The 20,365-nt window shown below is 49.4% G+C and overlaps 1 protein-coding gene across 2 annotated transcripts in view; it reads right to left on the bottom strand.

Annotated features, from left to right (window-relative positions):
* LOC140403613 (transmembrane protein 273-like) overlaps positions 1-20,365 on the bottom strand; it is a 92,948-nt gene that overhangs the window by 32,034 nt on the left and 40,549 nt on the right. Inside the window, exons 1-3 of one of the 2 annotated variants that reach the window (XM_072491724.1) lie at positions 13,552-13,666; positions 7,691-7,747; positions 4,216-4,326 (exon numbers count right to left, since the gene is read on the bottom strand). In XM_072491724.1, the coding sequence (XP_072347825.1) occupies positions 4,216-4,326; positions 7,691-7,747; positions 13,552-13,564 (181 nt within the window). In that variant the 5' untranslated portion in view covers positions 13,565-13,666. Of the gene's footprint in view, positions 1-4,215; positions 4,327-7,690; positions 7,748-13,551; positions 13,667-20,365 lie in introns of those variants that run through there. The other variant, XM_072491723.1, reaches the window with a different exon arrangement.

Raw genomic sequence — 20,365 nt, 5'->3', positions numbered from 1 at the left:
TTTTATAAGTGTGTATAAGACTTATAAGTTATAAGTCTCATTTCTTCGGATTTTAATAGTTATTGGAGATTTTTGTTTTGTTTGAAGAATTATATGCTCTCTTTAAGATTATATATAGGTCCAAAATGTCTGCGGCGTGATAGTGATCGTTGGATTGCCACTAAGCTCCATTTTACTGACCTTAGACTCGAGCCCACATTCCTCAGGCAGATCTTTGATTGAGGCCTTCTGAGAATTAGTGCACTGTTGCAGCTCTGAGTGAACTTTCTGTGCAGGGTTGCAATGGCGGGGGAAGTGAAGACATGTCCTGTTTTTAACGGCACTAACTGCTGTAAACCAGTAAGTTTAGGTTCTGACACTTTGAAAGGTGGGAAGGCAAGTGGGAGGGATGGGTTTTGGGGGCGTGGGGTGGGGGGGGGGGGAGGAGGAGCGGATCTTGGATAGTCAGCGGTGAAGGATGTGGGGTGGGTGGGGGGGACGCCGGGCTGCAGGGATTGGTGGTCTGGGAGGGGTTGGGGGTGGTGAGTGTTGGATGGCGGTTTGGGTGATCGTGGGCTGGTCAGGTGTGTGGGGGGGCTGGGGGCTCAGGTGGTGTGGAGGTGGGGGGATCATATGGTTGGAAGGTGGGCGGTTAAGGGGTTGGATCTTAACTGGTCAGGAGTGGGTGTATTTAGGTGACCAGGAGAGGGTGGATGGAACACAGGCGAGTTGCACAGGCAGACTACCTTGTCTATTTATGTATAATCAATGCACTGTCACTTTAGAAAACCAGTTGCTTTGTAAAATTCACGGTAGTTGAACAAGAGATTGAAATCTAACATATATGAGGAGGAATTTGAATGCCCTGATTTTTGATGGGGTTCGCGAGTGCTTCGAGCAAAACTGGGCATCTATTGGGCTGAGATTGTGCAGTTTTGCAAGATGTTGGGATTTTTATCCACACATTCTTTCAGAGTTTGAATTTAAATTTAAGTTGGTGACACTGAATGGGATGACCCACAGACTGAAAGCTCCATCCAAACTGAGATCTATCAAATCATGTAATTCAAAAGTACGCCTCAGTCTTCTCCGGTCTCAGTGTATATACAATTGAGGGGTGACGTGTGTTCTTCAAATAAACGTGGTATCTTTCCCTGAGGAAAGTACATACACCCCACATTAGCTGGCACTTGACTAAAAATATAATTCCGATGGGTCGATTAATCTTTCCTTTTGTTTGCGTTGGTAACTGAGGCACATGCTCTGCGTCTCAATCATGGTTAGGACAAGATTAGATACACAACGTAGTTTTAGTCCAACCACTTCAGCTCTGCCACGAACCACGAGAACAAGCCCTGAATGATTTTCCAATGTCCACAGGAACCTAAGGTTTGGTCACTGCTGGGTCATTCACCACTAGCTATCTGTGAGACATGTGATACGGGAGGTAATTAGAGCTCAGTCACCTCAAGTTTGCCACTGGTTGCCGTGGGACATTGTAGTTTGTAAGGCCAGCGTATGGTCTTGGTGTTTTGCTGCCTCACCGTTGAGAAGGAATGTGGAGAACGTCCAGCATTTGTCCTCCCAAGTTCAGCATTTTCAGCAAATTAAGTAAGTCGAATGCAAGCCACAAGCAGTCTGGTTTGCAAATGGCGATTTGTAAGTGGTTGAATAGAGCTTGTTTTCTGACTCAGAACTTTGTTTTGGACTGGGAGAGTGAGGAGGCCCATGCTGTCGTGCTTGACAACTCAGAGGTACAGAGATAAGCAACAATTTAGAAGTGTCTGGCTGGACTGCAGAACATTTTCAGGTGTAAACATGGGTGCTGTCTTGCAGGATCAGCATGAGCCACTGCTAACTAAATAAGTGGGGTTAGAAGTTAATATCTAAACAACCAGGGCCTCTTTTAATGGTGCACCCCTGACTGTCTCACAAGAGATGGGGGTGTAACCCAAGATTGTCTAACCTAAATTCCCTTCTCAAAACTCTACCCAAACAGCCCGACTTCGGCAATGGGCAAAGCAAAGAGCACCAATAGAGCGTTGTGCCGAGTAGCCCCCTCCCACTCTGTACATCTTTGCTAGTATCAGTCTGAAATCTGGACACTACTTAGCTGCTTAAGAGGGAGATTTTAACCTCCCTCACTCCATCCCGCTTCTCAGCCAGCAAGAACTGGGCAAGGGACAGTTACAACGAAGCCAGGGACTGATCCATTTACTTCCCATCCTGTCCTAGTTAAAAATGCAAGGACATCCGAAGCCACGAGGGCTCTTTATTAAATGGGCCGACCAGGCACCATTGACATCACTGGGGCCAGATTACAATATCAGCCTGAGGCCTGAGTGGGGAGGCAGTGATCAGCTTTCTTGAACTGCAGGCCCGATTAAGCCGAGCAAGGTAAATCTCTTCAAATTGTGTTTGTTGCCTTGTGGACCAGGATGAGCAGTCAGGTCTTCCATCGCCTCAGTTTCTAAAGCATCGCACCTTATCATCTGCTGGTGGGTTTCTGGCACCGCTAACGAGGGGTCCAGGTGAAGGTTTGATCGGGAGAGAGAGGGAGGATGCAGGATGGGTGATCTGGGTGAGGCGTGGGACAGATTACCGACCTGATCACAGACCAATTTGGGTGAATCCTGACGACATAACAATGGTTCTCTTAAGGTTAACCTGCAGGTAAAGTCGGCAGTTAAGAAGGCAAATGCAATGTTAGCATTCATGTCAAGAGGGCTAGAATACAAGAGCAGGGAGGTACTTCTTGTCATAATATACACCAGTATATCATGGTGCAGACACGCACACAGATGGACACACAGCAAGACCAATCAACACACACAACACCGCAGCCAATCACCAGCTAGAGCACACTCACTATGAAGACAGAGGGCATCAGTTTTCCCGCTCATTCGGGATGCAGCCTCTCAGAAGGACAGAGCTTACAGCTTACAGCACAGATCTTCACCATGTGCTGAGTGCATAGACTGGTTAGGACAGGCATAGGTCTTTAGTTTAATCTAACATCGTGTTAACCCACAGTGAAAGTATGTTCAACAGTTTCTAGCTTAATAAAATAGTGTTGTACTATTTTAAGTGTTGGTGGCCTGTATGTGTTCCACAGATCCAGAGCATCCAACACATCACTTCTGAGGCTCTGGTCAGATCCCATTTGAAGTATTGTGAGCAGTTTTGGACCTCGTATCTAAGGAAGGATGTGCTGGCCTTGGAAAGGGTCCAGAGGAGGTTCACAAGAATGATCCTTGGAATAAAGAACTTGTCGTATGAGGAACGGTTGAGGACTCTGGGTCTGTACTCGTTGGAGTTTAGAAGGATGAGGGGGGGTCTTATTGAAACTTACAGGATACTGCGAGGCCTGGATAGAATGGACGTAGAGAGGATGTTTCCACTTGTCGGAGAAACTAGAACCAGAGGACACCATCTCAGACTAAAGGGATGATACTTTAAAACAGCGATGAGGAGGTATTTCTTCAGCCAGAGGGTGGTGAATCTGTGGAACTCTTTGCCGCAGAAGGCTGTAGAGGCTCATTCACTGAGTGTCTTTAAGACAGAGATAGATAGGTTCTTGATTAATAAGGGGATCAGGGGTTATGGGGAGAAGGCAGAAGAATGGGGATGAGAAAAAATCAGCCATGATTGAATGGCGGAGCAGACTCGATGGGCCGAGTGGCCTAATTCTGCTCCTGAAATCAAAATCGCTTATTGTCACAAGTAGGCTTCACATGAAGTTACTGTGAAAAGCCCCCAGTCGCCACATTCCGGCACCTGTTCGGGGAGGCTGGTACGGGAATTGAACCATGCTGCTGGCCTGCCTTGGTTTACTTTCAAAGCCAGCGATTTAGCCCTGTGCTAAACCAGCCTCCTATGTCTTATGGTCTTATGGTGTGAGGAAGAGAAGGTCAGATGGCTCCGCGTTGATGGGGGCTGTGAGGATGCAAGTTGAGAGAAAAATAAGACCATAAGATATCGGAGCAGAATTATAGAATTGGGCCTATCATGGCTGATATATTTCTCATCCCCATTCTCTTGCCTCTTCCCAGTAACGCCTATCAGGAACAAGGCAATATAAAGTGAAACAATTTGCCTCCATTTCTGATAGAGAGGGTCCCTATTACTTGGACACTTAAAGTTGACATGTTTGTGCCTGAAGGGGATTGGTCATGATTCAATCAAGCTAATATTGGAAGGAAAGGTGCCCGTTAATAGTTTGCCCTGTCATCTTACCTGTTAATTCATTTTCATAAATGTGTTTTCTAATCATGCAAATCTTGACGACGACAAATGAGATGACGAGAAATATTCCTATTCCACCCCCCAGTAAGGCATACTTCAATTCTGTAAAAGAGCAGACAGGATATTGCTGATGAATGTTGATGGACAGAGCACGGCGAGAGTGGCTATGGTACTCATACAGTCATGGTGTAACCTGGCAAATTCACATTGGGTAAGAAAGAAAGACTTGCATCTACAAGGTGTCTTTCACTGGCTCAAGATACCCCAAAGCACTTTACAGTCACAAAAATACTTTTAGTGTACCCCCCTTGTAGTAAGGTAGGGAATGCTGGCAACCAATTATGTACAGCAAGCTCCGCAAACAGTCATGAGGGACAGTCCTGAATGGATTCAGAGTAGCTCCCCTACGGAAGTAATGTATTTCAGGGGAAATTAGAATGCATCTCAGTTGTCTCGTCCAATGTAGGAGAGAGTAGCAGATCAAACATATCCTTCTGTATTGGTTTTATAGTTATCAAAGTTGCATAGTAGCAGTAAAGCACTTTGCAAACTGTCAGAACCCAAAGTCACAAGGCTACAATCCCACTCCAGACTCTTGAGCAGGAAGCTGCGGCAGATATTCCGCAGCAGTACTGAGATGATGCTATCTCTACGATGAGACATTAACCCCAGGATACAATGTACCCTCTCAGTGGATGTAAACAAATCCTCTGGCGCTATTTGAAGAGCATGGGAGTTCTCACCATTGCTATGGTCAATAGTTATCCCTCAACCCAAATCCCTAAAACAGATCTTCTGCCCATTTCTCCAGTGCTGGTCTTGGGGCCTTGTCTGTGTTCGGATTGGCTGCCAATTCCCTACATTGTGACAGTCACCACATGTTGGAAGATACTCCGCTGGGCCATCCTGAGATAGCAAAAGGGGTTATAGAAATGCAAGTCTTTCTTACTGGAATAACCGTAGTGCAAAACTGTGACAATATTCAGTATTAGTGAACTGAGGGGAGTGGAACTGTATCGACCCTTCGAGCTTTATGACTCACTTTGAATGGATTGGATTCTCCGGTCTCCCAGCCTCGTGTTTCTCGGTCCCGTGCCGTTCTCTGGAGGCAGAATTCTCTCTTCCCACCGCTTGTCAATGGGATTTCCATTAAAGCCACCCCAAGCTGCCGGGAAACCCCATGGGCGGGGTGCACTGCCGGTGAGAACAGAGAATCCTAACGGCTGGAGAATTCCGCACAATATATACAGTGAATATTGCATGTATCACAATTGTACGGAAGAATCACAGGGTGCAATTTGATCTATGAAGGCAACTTAAGTACCCTTGCACCATTTGCAATGACCAGGTTGAAATGTCGGTAACTTTTCTTTGACTATATTGAAGCACCTCGGATGCAACGATGTAGGTAGAGAACCTGAATATTATTGCACTTTGTGTGATGGCTGCTTTGAAATATTTGTAATGTTCTTTCAGGCATGATGCACTATCAATTACTACAAAGACGAGAGTAGCAAATAATCAAGGCTTTATTGAGCAAAGATGTGGTGCCTCCTGTAGCTGGAACCAGAATGGGAGCAGCCCCGGCGAGCACACACATTTATACTCTGCCTACTGGGCGGAGCCAGCAGGCAGGGATTTACCCAAGGACCTCTAGTATATGAGTCATACCGTACTACATCTAATACAGTTAGTGGTGACTACCACAAGGTATGTTATGGACAAAGTATATTTTCGTTGAACAGAAACTTGTGATATTATAGGAATTACATTAGGGCATATTTTAATGCCTCTCCTGGGAGTGAGATGGGAGGCAGAGGATGGGGGGGCATGTAATGGAATGGGAAGGTTCGGGGTGGAGCGCCCATCACCTTCCCGACCCCCCCCCCCCGAATTGAATCTGGGGTGGGAAGTGTTTATTCAGCCTGGAGGTTAATTTTGGTTGTTAAATATGGGCCTCAATTCAATGCAATTGGTGGTCTACCAACAGTAGGGAGGACAAGTCAGGGGAAGGGTGCCATGCAATGTTGGATAACTGCCTGCTATACCCTGGTAGGCATGCCTTGCAACTTGGCAACAGGGGACCTTCCTGCTTAGGCACTCTGTGTCCAATGCAGAGAACATAACAAGGGTGGCACGCTGGCACAGTGGTTCTCACTCCTGCCTCACAGCGCCAGGGTTCAATTCCAGCTTGGGTTACTGACTGTGTGGAGTTTGCATGTTCTCCTCATGTCTGTCTGGGTTTCCTCCTATCCAACAGTCCAAAGATGTGCAGGGTAAGTGGATTGCCTATGCTAAATTGCCCCTTAGTGTCCAAAGGTTAGGCGGGGTTAGGGAGGTAGCGCAGGGGAGTGGGCCTATGTAGGATGCCCTTTCTGAGGGTCGGTGCAGGCTCGATGGGCCAAATAGCCTCCATCTGTATTGTAGGGATTGTATGAACTGTTCTATGAACCCACTAGTGGAAAAGGCTGACCCCGTGGAAAGACATTCCCTGCCCTCTGCCCCATCTCCACCCTTGCCTGGGCCTGTCTGACTGGTCCCGGGGGATCTACCCCACTTTCCTGTGCTCCGAGGGCTCCAGATTCAATCCTTCTCCTGGAGCCTAACACAGCACCCGCCGTGGCCACCGCCCCCGGTGCCAATACTGAGGAGCTGCCGGCCTTTGACGGGACAGTAGCTCTCGGAGGTGAGTGCTCCCTGAGGCAGCTGGCAGGCGGCCTCATTGAGATTAAATCCCATTGGGGCTCCCGAAAATGGCCACAGCCAGGATGGGCACCAGCTCTCTAGCTAGTGGACAGACCCACTGCCGTGGGTAATAAATTCCTGCACATAGTTCACAATCAAGAGTGGTGAGATAAGGGAATACGCAGCATGTTACAGATCAGATAGAAATGCTTCAAAGACAGAAATATAAACAGCAATGGAGCAACATCGCAGCCTGAAGAGTCATATGGACTCAAAACCTTAACCTCTTCTTCTCTCTCCACAGCTGTTGTCCGGCCTGCTGACTCTTTCCAGCATTTTCTGCTTTTATTTCAGATTTCTTCCATCCGCAGCATTTTGCGTTTATTTTGGGTCAGAATTTGAGTTGGGTCCAGTTGCCAGAAATGGATCGTTCGGGCTGCAGATGTACCTTTGACGGGACTGAGGGGAACCCAGAGAGAGGGGCTATAGTCCAAGAGGCCTTAAACCTTAACTGCCACCAAATATTCTTTATCCTGGACTTGGTTCTGGGGGCAATCTAATAAGAGCAGATAGGTTGCCGAGAGTTTGGTTGTGCTGACAGCTTTAGAAAGAGGCAGTTGCAGACATTCAGGGTGAGTGGACCGTATGAAGTCACAGAGCCGTACACATGGCTGTACATGGCTCTCTGACTTTGTCACACTAAATGCAGCCATCAGCATGAAGCAGAATCTTGCGCTGGTGGGTATATGCTTGGAAGCTGAGCCGGTCAACAATGATTTACCTATTTCGTCTTCATTCTTCGCTGCTCCATTGGCAGATGCTCTTGTTGTGAAATAGCCTGCAACATAAAATGAATTTGAAAACGTCTCTAAAAATACTCAACAGGACAAAACTACAACTCATCCACTCAGCACAGAATTATCCAGCTCCTTCCTGCCAATGATAACAGTACATTCCTCACGCGTGATGACAATCTGAGGGATGAAAGCATTGAATTATAACTGGACACCTGCCAAGCATTCCACCCACAATGGCGTGCATCCTTTCAATTCAACAGGTTGAAGATTGCGTCGACTGGGCAAACGATGAACATACCCTGTTTTCATCGATGCACGTCACCCAAAAGGTGGTTGGCACCCAGGTGAGAAAGGGCAAAATCTGCCCCAATTTACCTGTAATAACTTGGCAAGAAGTCCTGCGAATGAAATATTGGTCAGAATTTTACCAGCAGGAGTAAGTCTCACAATCTGGACAAAATGTGTGACTCAGAAGTGCATCAGCAAGCAGCAGGTCTGCAGAGGGGATTTATCACCAGCGGCTAATTAACAGGCCCCTGTTGTGACCTTCCTCTGTTTTGCTGTGTGTTTGGGATCTACGCGGCGTTCTTTGGCGCTTGTCTATTCTCACAAAATATGGCTCGCAAGACAATAGTTTGTTTAAACCGTTACTCTTTATTTACAGCTACTATGTATATCTACTAAGAGGTCTTAGAAGCACAGAAACATGGAAAATAGGAGCTGGAGGAGGTCATTCGGCCCTTCGAGCCTCCTCCGCCATTCATTACGATCATGGTTGACCAACCAACTCAATAGGCTAAACCCACTTTCCCCCCCATATCCTTTGATCCCTTTGCCCTAAGTACTATATTGAACTGCTTCTTGAAAACATTGGCCTCAAATACTTCCGGTGGTAACGGATTCCACTGGCCGACCACTCTCTGGGTGAAGAAATTTCTCCTCATCTCTGTCTAAATGGTCTACCCCGCATCCTCAGACTGTGACCCTTGGTTCTGGACACACCCACCATCGGGAACATCCTTCCCGCATCAATGCTGTCTAGTCCTGTTAGAATTTTATTGGTTTCTATGAGATACCTCCTCATTCTTCTGAACTCCAGCGAATACACTCCTAACCAACTCAATCTCTCCTCATGCGTCAGTCGTGTGGCACAATGGGCAATGTCCCTGGCTCTGAACCAGAAGCTCAGAAGCTTCTGTGTGTCAACCTTCAAAACCTATCAAACATGCCAATAGCTGGGGGGTCAGTGGTGTCGTGGCATTGTTGCTGGATTTGTAATCCAGAGGCCCAGGGCGGGATTCTCCCAACGGGAGACTAAGTGCCAATGCTGGAGTAAAAACCGGAGTGTTTTACTCCAGCGTCAGCGCCTGTTCCCAGACCCCTATTCTCCCCCCTCCGTGGGGCTAGCAGGGGCGTCACCCAATTTTCAGGGGCGGGGCCTCGGCGCGGCGTCAGAGACCTGGCGCCGTGTAAAAGACGCGGCACCTTGGGTCCCGCGCATGCGCAGTTGGGCCGGCGCCAACTAGCGTATGCGTGGTGGCCGTCCTCCCCCAGGCCGCCCCGCACAAACATGGCGGATGGATCCAGACTCGCCGGCGGAAGAAAGGAGGCCCGCTGACAGAGAGGCCGGCCCGCCGATCGGTTGGGCCCGATCGCGTACCAGGCCACTCCGGAGGTCCCCACCCCCCCCCCCCCCCCGGGAATGGAGCTCCCCCTCCCCGTCCCACAGGCCGCCCCCCCCAAGCCTTCGCGACGAGTACCCGCCGGCAGCGACCAGATGGTACAGTGCCCAGGACCGGATCTTTATTAGGCCAGAGGTCCAAAGGCTGCTGAGTGAAGGAGTCATTGAAGCTAGCAACAGTCCCTGGCGAGCTCAAGTAGTGGTGGTAAAGACCGGGGAGAAGCATAGGATGGTCATCGACTGCAGTCAGACCATCAACAAGTTTACGCAGCTGGACGCGTACCCTCTCCCCCGCATATCCGACCTGGTAAACAGGATCGCGCATTATAAGGTCTTCTCCACGGTGGATCTCAAGTCCGCCTACCACCAGCTCCCCATCCGCACTAGTGACTGCAAATACACTGCTTTCGAGGCAGACGGGCGGCTCTATCACTTCTTAAGGGTTCCCTTCGGTGTCACTAACGGGGTCTCGGTCTTCCAACGCGAGATGGACCGAATGGTTGCCCAGTACGGTTTACGGGCAACGTTCCCATATCTCGATAATGTCACCATCTGCGGCCACGACCAGCAGGACCACGACACCAACCTCCGAAAATTTCTCCAGACCACTAAAATCCTTAACCTAACATACAATAAAGATAAATGCGTGTTTAGCACCGACCGCCTCGTCATCCTCGGCTACGTAGTGCGAAATGGAGTTATAGGCCCCGACCCTGAACGTATGCGCCCCCTTATGGAGTTCCCCCTCCCTCACTGCCCCAAGGCCCTGAAGTGCTGCCTCGGGTTTTTCAATTACTACGCCCAGTGGGTCCCCAACTATGCAGACAAAGCCCGTCCCCTGATCCAATCCACAACTTTCCCCCTGTCGATAGAGGCCCGCCAGGCCTTCAGTCGCATTAAAGCAGACATTGCAAAGGCCACGATGCACGCCATCGACGAGTCCCTCCCCTTCCAGGTCGAGAGCGATGCGTCCGACGTAGCTCTGGCGGCCACCTTCAACCAAGCGGGCAGACCCGTGGCCTTCTTCTCCCGTACCCTCCATGCTTCCGAAATTCGCCACTCCTCAGTCGAGAAGGAGGCCCAGGCCATAGTAGAAACTGTGCGACATTGGAGGCATTACCTGGCCGGCAGGAGATTCACTCTCCTCACTGACCAACGGTCGGTGGGGTTCATGTTCGATAATGCACAGCGGGGCAAGATAAAAAAACGACAAGATCTTGAGGTGGAGGATCGAACTCTCCACCTTCAACTACGAGATCTTGTATCGTCCCGGGAAGCTAAACGAGCCTCCTGAGGCCCTGTCCCGTGGCACATGTGCCACCGCACAAGTGGACCGCCTCCAAGCCCTCCACGAGGACCTCTGCCACCCGGGGGGGTCACTCGCTTTTTCCATTTCGTTAAGACCCGCAACCTGCCCTACTCCATCGAGGAGGTCAGGACGGCCACCAGGGACTGCCAAATCTGCGCGGAGTGCAAACCGCACTTCTACCGGCCAGAGAGGGCGCACCTGATTAAGGCTTCCTGTCCCTTTGAACGCCTCAGCATGGACTTCAAAGGCCCCCTCCCCTCCACGGACCGCAACACGTACTTCCTGAACGTGATTGACGAGTACTCCCGGTTCCCATTCGCCATCCCCTGCCCCGACATGACCATTACCACGATCATCAAGGCCCTCCATAGCATCTTTTCACTGTTCGGTTTCCCCGCTTACATACATAGTGATAGGGGGTCCTCCTTTATGAACGACGAACTGAGTCAATTCCTGCTCAGCAAGGGTATCGCCTCGAGCAGGACGACCAGTTACAACCCCCGGGGAAACGGACAGGTAGAGAGGGAGAACGGACGGTCTGGAAGACCGTCCAACTGGCCCTACGGTCCTGGAACCTCCCAGTCTCCCGCTGGCAAGAAGTCCTCCCGGAGCTCTCCATTCCATCCGGTCACTGCTTTGTACGACCACCAATCAGACACCTCATGAGCGTCTCCTTGTCTTTCCCAGGAAGTCCTCCTCCGGGACCTCGCTCCCAACTTGGCTGGCAACACCCGGACCCATCCTGCCCCGAAAACACGTGCGGGCGCACAAGTCAGACCCGTTGGTCGAGAGAGTCCATCTGCTACACGCTAACCCCCAATACGTCTACGTCCCTGACGGCCGACAAGATACGGTCTCCCTGGCGCCCGCCGGAACCCCACATACATCCCAGCCACCAGACCCACCCCCCTCCACCGCAGCACCTTACAGGAGGATCAGTCCTCCTGCCGCCCTGCCTAGGCCCCCCCACCCACCGACGCCCCCTACAGCGCCGCCTAGGGGTTACGAAGCTGCCATGGAGGCCGAAGCCATGCTCCCGGAGTCGCAGACGCCCGTGCCCCCACCGGAGGCACCACTGAGGCTCAGACGATCACAGAGGACGACCAGGGCGCCCGACCGACTGATTGCAACATTTTAACTGATCTGTAAATATTAAACACTGAGTGTACATGTCTGCCATACCTGTAAATAATCACTAAACACTGCAAGAAGGTATCACGGTACCTCCATAACTGATTATACCATGTTGTTACATTTTGTAGTTGCTGACCACCACATCTGCCAGACTCTTTTTTTAAGAGGGGTGAATGTGGTATTATACGGTATTACGGTACCTGAGAGGCTGAAGTACCATTGGTTAAACCTAGTGGTTTTACCATTGGCTGTAGAGTATGGTAGCTCCGCCCCAATAGGCGGGGTATAAGAACTCGTGCCGTCCCAGCAGCCCTCATTCTGTACCTGAGCTGCTGGGGAATACTTCTAGCTTATTAAAGCCTTCAGTTGCACTACAGCCTCGTTTTAGTAGTTATTGATTGTGCATCAGCCCACCACTAAATGTTGGAAGGGAATTGGAATATACAAACTCGGTGCTCAGATCCCTGTTACTCGAACATGTGGTGTTCTATCATTATCACATCCACACCATGTGCTTCTCATGTTAACCCTTCTACATCATCCAATTGAGACCAGTGACCCGCCTCTCTGAGTTGCCAGCCCAATCAGATGGCTAGCAGCGCGGTAACCTTGGCAACGCTACGGAGAGAGGCGGACACTGCTGAGGCTGTAAGGGGAAGGAGAGGGTGTCTCCAAGTTGAGGCATTCTCAAAGGATGAGTAAAAATGTAATAATTTGCCAGGGCCCAGGCGGGCAAGTTCCAGTACTGAATCTCCCCCACACGGTGGGGGACCCTTCCGGTGCCAGTAAAATGCCAGCGGGGGGGGGGGGCTTAAAGTTTCTGTTCATTGGCCCCCACCTCCAGTCGGTGGGGCGACAGCACCCCACATCTGGGAATATAACCCACAGCAGCTGAAAAACGTTCCAACGCCTGCCGCCGCCATTTTACAAGCCTTTCAGTCTCTCGGCCCATCTCACCCCATGGGGGCCGTTAAGGAGAAAATATACAAGCACACGAGGGAGGAGAAACTAGAGGAGATAGCTGATAGGGTGAGATGAAGATGGGTGACAATGGGCTTGTGTGGAGTATAAATGGCAGAATGGCCCATCTCTGTAACTAACTTTAGTGAAATCTTTAACTTGTTTTATGGAACCGATTATAACAAAAGAAGGAACATTTTTGGCGATGGCATATATTTGTCGGAATTAAGTAGAGGCCAAGGAGGGGATATGGGTGAAGGCAGGATATGCGATCAGGAAAGGTTTGTGTAGGATCGGGAATGGGCGATGACATTTTTGCTTAGACATGAGCGCAAATTATTAAGATTGTCCCGAGCTTGATTATTTCCCGAGGGCTGAGCGAACTGTTTACTCGGATTGAGTTTTTGATTCTGGCAGCTACTTAGCTGCACAATGGTTTGAGATTTGGCCTTCATCGTGGCCGTTCCTGACTCCTTTGTTTCTGCAGCGAACTGGAGATGAATTAAATCTTCGAGCTGCAGAATCCGGTGAAATTTGAGACGTTCGATGAGCCTCTCAAGATACCAAACGGACAATAACTGCTAGACGTGAAGGAATGACTGGATTCGAGTGAATCAAATGCATTGCGGTCTGGCCTGCAGAGCAGGTACAGAGAAGGAAATAATGCAATGACTAATTGCACCAATAAAGTACAAGGTGATCCAGTAGAAAGTCACTTAAAATTACAGCAAATAACATTGTACGCTTTCTCTTTTTCTCACCCCCTATTTCCATCTTTGCCCAGTTTCACCTCGCTTTGGATACGTAGCTTGCTAAGTGCGGACAAGTCAGGCTGCAGAAAGTGTTGCCTCTGTACTTCCTTATACGAAACCTCAGTCAGCCAGCTTCCTGGATAAACACTCAGGACTTTTTTTGTTTAACTCTTTCAGAACCATTTTGGGTGTGAGCAGCCAGGTTTTGATTTGGTCTCGATTGGAGCACCTTCTTTCACTTGAAAGCTCAACCGAGACAGCAAATGTTTGCCCAAACAAATTAATTTGCAGCACAGAAGGAGGTTCTCTGCCTGACTGCCTGCCTCCGTGGTTATATCCATGCCCGGGGCGGCACGGTGGCACAGTGTTTAGCACTGCAGCCTCACCGCGCCAGGGACCCGGTTCGATTCCAACTTTGGGTGTCCGTGCGGAGTCTGCACGTTCTCCCCGTGTCTGCGTGCGTTTCCTCCGGGTGCTCCAGTTTCCTCCCACAGTCCAAAGATCTGCAGTTTAGGTGGATTGACCGTGCTAAATTGCCCCTCGGTGTCCAAAGGTTAGGTGGGGTTGCGGGGATAGGGCGGGGGAGTGGGCCGAGGGCCTAGATAGGGTGCTCCTTCAGAGGGTCGGTGCAGACGCTGCACTGTAGGGATTCTAGAGTTCCATGGGTGTGCCTGGCGAGGGAGCATGTGGGTTTCCACTGGTACCTTGAGGCATTGTGCAATTGGTGGCCTCTATGGAGAGGTGGGGTGGGGGGTGGAAACTAGGGTACATTATCACTCTCGAGAATCATATTTTAATGCATTGGGTTTCCTGTGAAGTTGCAGTTTGTGTCTGTTTTGCCTGATTTTGTTACAGTGGGACAGTAGTGCCCCTTTCAAATGCGGCAACCAGTTGGTAACCGGTTTACAAATTTGTCTTCTCACATCTCTGCGAGCTCTCTAAAGATGCTCCCATTCAATCCTATTGTCCCTCCATTTCTCTACATCCTTTTCTAATGATTTCTTTTTCAGATTTCAACTTCCCCTTCATAAGCCATCGGCAAAAGATTCGGGTGGATGAGGAGAATTTATTTAACGCATGTTACGACCTGAGACGAACTACCTCAAAGGGCAATGGCAACAGATTCAGTAGTTTGTTTCAAAATGGAAAGACGTATGTATGTATATAGAATCATAGAATTTACAGTGCAGAAAAAGGCCATTTGGTCCATCGAGTCTGCACCGGCCCTTGGAAAGAGCATCCCACCCAAGCCCTGTAACCCAGTAACCCCAGACAGTGAACCATAGAACATAGAACATTACAGCGCTGTACACGCCCTTCGGCCCTCGATGTTGCGCCGACCTGTGAAACCACTCTAAAGTCCATCTACACTATTCCCTTATCGTCCATATGTCTATCCAATGACCATTTGAATGTCCTTAGTGTTGGCCAGTCCACCACTGTTGCAGGCAGGGCATTCCACGCCCTTACTACTCTCTGAGTAAAGAACCTACCTCTGACATCTGTCCTATATCTATCTCCCCTCAATTTAAAGCTATGTCCCCTCATGCTAGACATCACCATCCGAGGAAGAAGGCTCTCACTGTCCACCCTGGCAATCCTCTGATCATCTTGTATGCTTCAATTAAATCACCTCTTAACATCCTTCTCTCTAACGAAAACAGCCTCAAGTCCCTCAGCCTTTCCTCATAAGATCTTCCCTCCATACCAGGTAACATTCTGGTAAATCTCCTCTGCACCCTTTCCAATGCTTCCACATCCTTCCTATAATGCGGCGACCAAAATTGCACACAATACTCCAAATGCGGCCGCACCAGAGTTTTGTACAGCTGCAACATGACCTCATGGCTCCGAAACGCAATCCCTCTACCAATAAAAGCTAACACACTGTATGTCTTCTTAACAACCCTCTCAACCTGGGTGGCAACTTTCAGGGATCTATGTACATGGACACCGAGATCTCTCTGCTCATCCACACTGCCAAGAATCGTACCATTAGCCCAGTACTCTGTCTTCCTGTTATTCCTTCCAAAATGAATCACCTCACACTTTTCTGCATTAAACCTCCATTTGCCACCTCTCAGCCCAGTGCTGCAGCTTATCTATGTCTCTCTGTAACTTGTAACATCCGTCCGCACTTTCCACAACTTCATCGACTTTAGTGTCATCTGCAAATTTACTCACCCATCCTTCTACGCCCTCCTCCAGGTCATTTATAAAAATGACAAACAGCAGTGGCCCCAAAACAGATACTTGTGGTACACCACTAGTAACTGGACTCCAGTCTGAACATTTCCCATCAACCACCACCTTTTGTCTTCTTCCAGCTAGCCAATTTCTGATCCAAACTGCTAAATCACCCTGAATCCCATGCCTCCGTATTTTCTGCAGTAGCCTACCGTGGGGAACCTTATCAAACGCTTCACTGAAATCCATATACACCACATCAATTGCTTTACCCTCATCCACCTGTTTGGTCACCTTCTCAAAGAACTCAATAAGGTTTGTGAGGCACGACCTACCCTTCACAAAACCGTGTTGACTATCTCTAATCAAATTATTCCTTTCCAGATGATTATACATCCTATCTCATATAAACATTTCCAAGATTTTGCCCACAACAGAAGTAAGGCTCACTGGTCTATAGTTACCAGGGTTGTCTCTACTCCCCTTCTTGAACAAGGGGACAACATTTGCTATCCTCCAGTCTTCTGGCACTATTCCTGTAGACAAAGATGACTTAAAGATCAAAGCCATAGGCTCAGCAATCTCCTCCCTAGCTTCCCGAGAATCCTAGGATAAATGCCATCCGGCCCAGGGGACTTATCTATTTCACACTTTCCAGAATTGCTAACACCTCCTCCTTTTGAACCTCAAGCCCTTCTCGTCTAGTCGCCTGAATCTCAGTATTCTCTTCGACAACATTGTCTTTTTCCTGTGTGAATACTGACAAAAAATATCCATTTAGCACCTCTCCTATCTCCTCGGACTCCAAGCACAACTTCCCGCTCCTGTCCTTGACTGGCCCTACTCTTACCCTAGTCATTCTTTTATTCCTGACATATCTATAGAAAGCTTTAGGGTTATCGTTGATACTACCTGCCAAAGACTTCTCATGTCCCCTCCTGGCTCTTCTTAGCTCTCTCTTTAGGTCCTTCCTAGCTAACTTGTAACTCTCGAGCGCCCTAACTGAACCTTCATGTCTCATCTTTACAGAAGCCTCCTTCTTCCTCTTGACAGTGTTTCGACTGCTTTAGTAAACCACGGTTCCCTTGCTCGACCTCTTCCTCCCTGCCTGACAGGTACATACTTATCAAGGACACGCAGTAGCTGTTCCTTGAACAAGCTCCACATTTCCATTGTGCCCATGCAGGTTTTCTCTCCATCCGATGCATCCCAAGTCTTGCCTCATCGCATCATAATTGCCTTTCCCCCAGATATAACTCTTGCCCTGCGGTATATACCTATCCCTTTCCATCACTAAAGTAAACTTTTTTTTTACAATTTTACAATTTCACAGTAAAATTTACATATAGTTTAATACATTTTCTTGTTTTCAGTCGAAAGATAACCCATTTAACAAGGTGGTGCCTTGAATTTTTTTAAAACAAGTTTTCCTACATTTTGTAGATTTTACATTACATTTCTACCACTTCCACATTTTCTTTTTGTAAATAGCTTCCATTTGACCATAGGATTTTAGATGTGCAATACTCTTGAACATGGCAATAACAGTAGTCAAAAAGGCATTAACTGAGTCGTAGATCTACAAAACACCTTCTTGCCGGGAATCGAACCTGGGACCCTGAAGCTGTGAAGCAACTATGCTAACAACTTTGCTACCGTGCCTTAGCATCACAAAGCAATCGGACTTGCATATTTACACTGAACTTTTAAAAGAGCCTTCAACAAACCCGTGCCTGAACTCTCCACCAGAATTCTCACTACAATGTATCGGTAAATACATACAGGGCTGCAGGAACTGAAGGGGACAATTCAGCCCCAGTGTTCCTGCACTGCCATTCAAATTAAAGCACTGGAACTCCATTTGCCTACCTTTGCTCCAGTATCCTCGATATCCTAACCCAACAAGAATCAATCATTCTCAGTCTTGAAGCTCCAATTGTCCCCCAGCACCTACAGCCTTTGAGGGGCGAGGGAGAGAGAGTTCCAGATTGCCACCAGCCTGTGTGTGAAGAAGTATTTCCTGATGTCATACTTGAATGGCCAAGCCCTCATTTTGTGTCAAAATAAAAGTAAAATACTGCAGAGGCTGGAATCTGAAACAAATCAGAAAATGCTGGAAGATCTCGGCAGGTCTGACAGCATATATATACTTGAAAAGGAGAAATTTGCAGATATTGGGAACGAGCAGGGGAGTCGGTCTAATTGGATAGCTTTTTAAGATCAAGCACATGGCTGAATTAGCTAGTCCAGAGCTGCACCATCCTATACTTCTATTCAGGATTTCGCTTCCCTCGTTAGGTCTGGTGGAGCATTTTCTGTTATAAGAGCCCCCCCAAAAAACCATACTCTCCTAACCTCTCCTTCATCTGTTCTGCCAATTACCTCAAATTTACGAGAATTCAATTTTAACTCTGCCCCCAGGGTAGTAACTTGGCTGGAATCAGCACTATTTCCAACCCGTTGGTTTCAACATCATATCATGTCCCTCAGAAGGAAAAATCGTCCAAGTGCGGCTCCTTGGCTGACATCTTGAGGTGAGTAGAGAGTCAAAGGCTGGACAGTTGGGATTTTGAAAGCGCAGTTGAGCATCTGTTGAGGGGCGGGCAAAGAATTAATTCTCTGGACACTGCTGTGCGCGACCCAGATTAAAATTAGCTTGGGTCAGTGGAGGAGGGTAGTCATCTGATGGAACTGCCAGGGATATCTCCAACCAGCATTTGGAACACAATCACATAATTGTTATGGTGAAGAAGGAGGCCATTCGGCCCATCATGTCTGCACCGGCTCTCCAAACGAGCATCACGATTTAGTGCCATTACCCTGCCTTTTCCCCAGAACCCCTGCACATTTTGTTTCTATCCCAATAATCAACTAACGCCCTCTTGAATGCCTCAATTGAACCAGCCTCCATCACATTCCCAGACAGCACATTCCAGCCCCAAACTTTTATGTGTATTACGATCCCAAATTAGACCCCAAAATCTGCTAGGATACCGGGCAAGAACCCCCAATTTTTTTTTAATTTGCAAAGTTGTGAGGAAAGGATACTTCGTCCCAGGAATTATTCTACACGAAGATAAGGATTGGGCATATTAAAACAAACTTTATTACTAACGCAGTATTAAACTCCTGGTAACAGCACAGAAATACAGCTTACAATCACCAGTTGAACAATGCTTAGCATTAAAGTGAAACATTTTAACTCCTACCTGCTCGCTTCTTTATCTCCAATCATGCAAAACCCATAACGGGTTAAAAACCACTTTTAAACAAAGTTGGCAAGCGCAGGATTACTTGTCAGTCTCTGGATAAAGAATTCCTTTATAAGACTGCTTGGAAAGAGTGGGAGAGATCCTGTCAGATGAATGCTGAATCGCAGACAGCCTTCTGCAGAAACTGTTGTTCAGCTCATAGCTTCCAGTGACACAAAGTCAACTACCTGCGAGACACTTGGTACAGACCTGGCTCCTCCCATTAATTCCATCATCCCCATTCCACTCAAATCCCATGACCTACTTGCTTATGTTGAAACACAATCTGTGGGATCCTCTGTTGGCGGGATCCTCCGCTCCACCAGCAGCGCACCCACGCTCACGGGTTTCCCGATGGCGTGGGGATGGCCACAACGGAAACCACTCCGGGAACGGAGAATCCTGCTGCTGGCAGCACGGTAGCACAGTGGGTAGCACTATGGCTTCACAGCCCGCTCGCCGACCCGGCCTGCGAAAAAGCCCCCCCCCCCTTTTGGCCGGCTCGCACACCCCAGACCACCCCCACACAGTTCCCCCAGCCTCTGGCAAAGTGGCCTCTGCCTGCGGATCAGCCCTCTCCTGACTGTGGAAGCGCTGGACTGAGTCTGCAGCCGCCACGCCGGGTTCCTGGTGAATGACACCATGAGAGACCCACGCCGTCGGGAACTCAGCCGGTCGGGGGCGGAGCATCGCGGGGAGGACCTCCGGCAATGTGCTGAGGCCGTCGATATGTCACACGGTGTATTCTCCGAGTACGCCACTTTGGAGGAGGCGGAGCATCGCGAAAGCAGCGCCGCCCTGATTTTGGTCGTAAACTTTGATTCTCCGGCTGGTCGCCGAACGAGGGGCGCGATGTCCGCCGACCGGCGCCAAAAACGGCGCGAATCAGTCCAGCGTCGCGCCGCCCCAAAGGTGCGGAATTCTCCGCATCTTGAGGGGCCGAGCCCTTACCTTGAGGGGCTAGGCCCGTGCCGTACTGATTTCTGCCCCGCCAGCTGGTGGGAAAGGCCTTTGGTGCCCCGCCAGCTGGCAGGGAAATGACTTTGCCGTGCAGCGCATGCGCGGGAGCGTCAGCGGCTGCTCACGGCATCCCCGCGCATGCGCAGTGGAGGGGGTCTCTTCCGCCTCCGCCATAGTGTAGACCATGGCGAAGGCGGAAGGGAAGGAGTGCCCCCACGGCACAGGCCCGCCCGCGGATCGGTGGGCCCCGATCGCGGGCCAGGCCACCGTGGGGGCACCCCCCGGGGCCAGATCACCCCGCGCCTCCCCCAGGACCCCGGAGCCCGCCCGCGCCGCCTTGTCCCGCCGGTAAGAGAGGTGGTTTGATTCTCGCCGGCGGGACAGGCATTCCAGCAGCGGGACTTCGGCCCATCGCGGGCCGGAGA

This window comes from Scyliorhinus torazame, chromosome 28 (genome assembly GCF_047496885.1).
Source record: "Scyliorhinus torazame isolate Kashiwa2021f chromosome 28, sScyTor2.1, whole genome shotgun sequence".
NCBI classification, from domain to species: domain Eukaryota; kingdom Metazoa; phylum Chordata; class Chondrichthyes; order Carcharhiniformes; family Scyliorhinidae; genus Scyliorhinus; species Scyliorhinus torazame.
The sequence above is the reverse complement of the archived record's forward strand: the minus strand, read 5'-3'. Positions and strand labels throughout refer to the sequence as shown.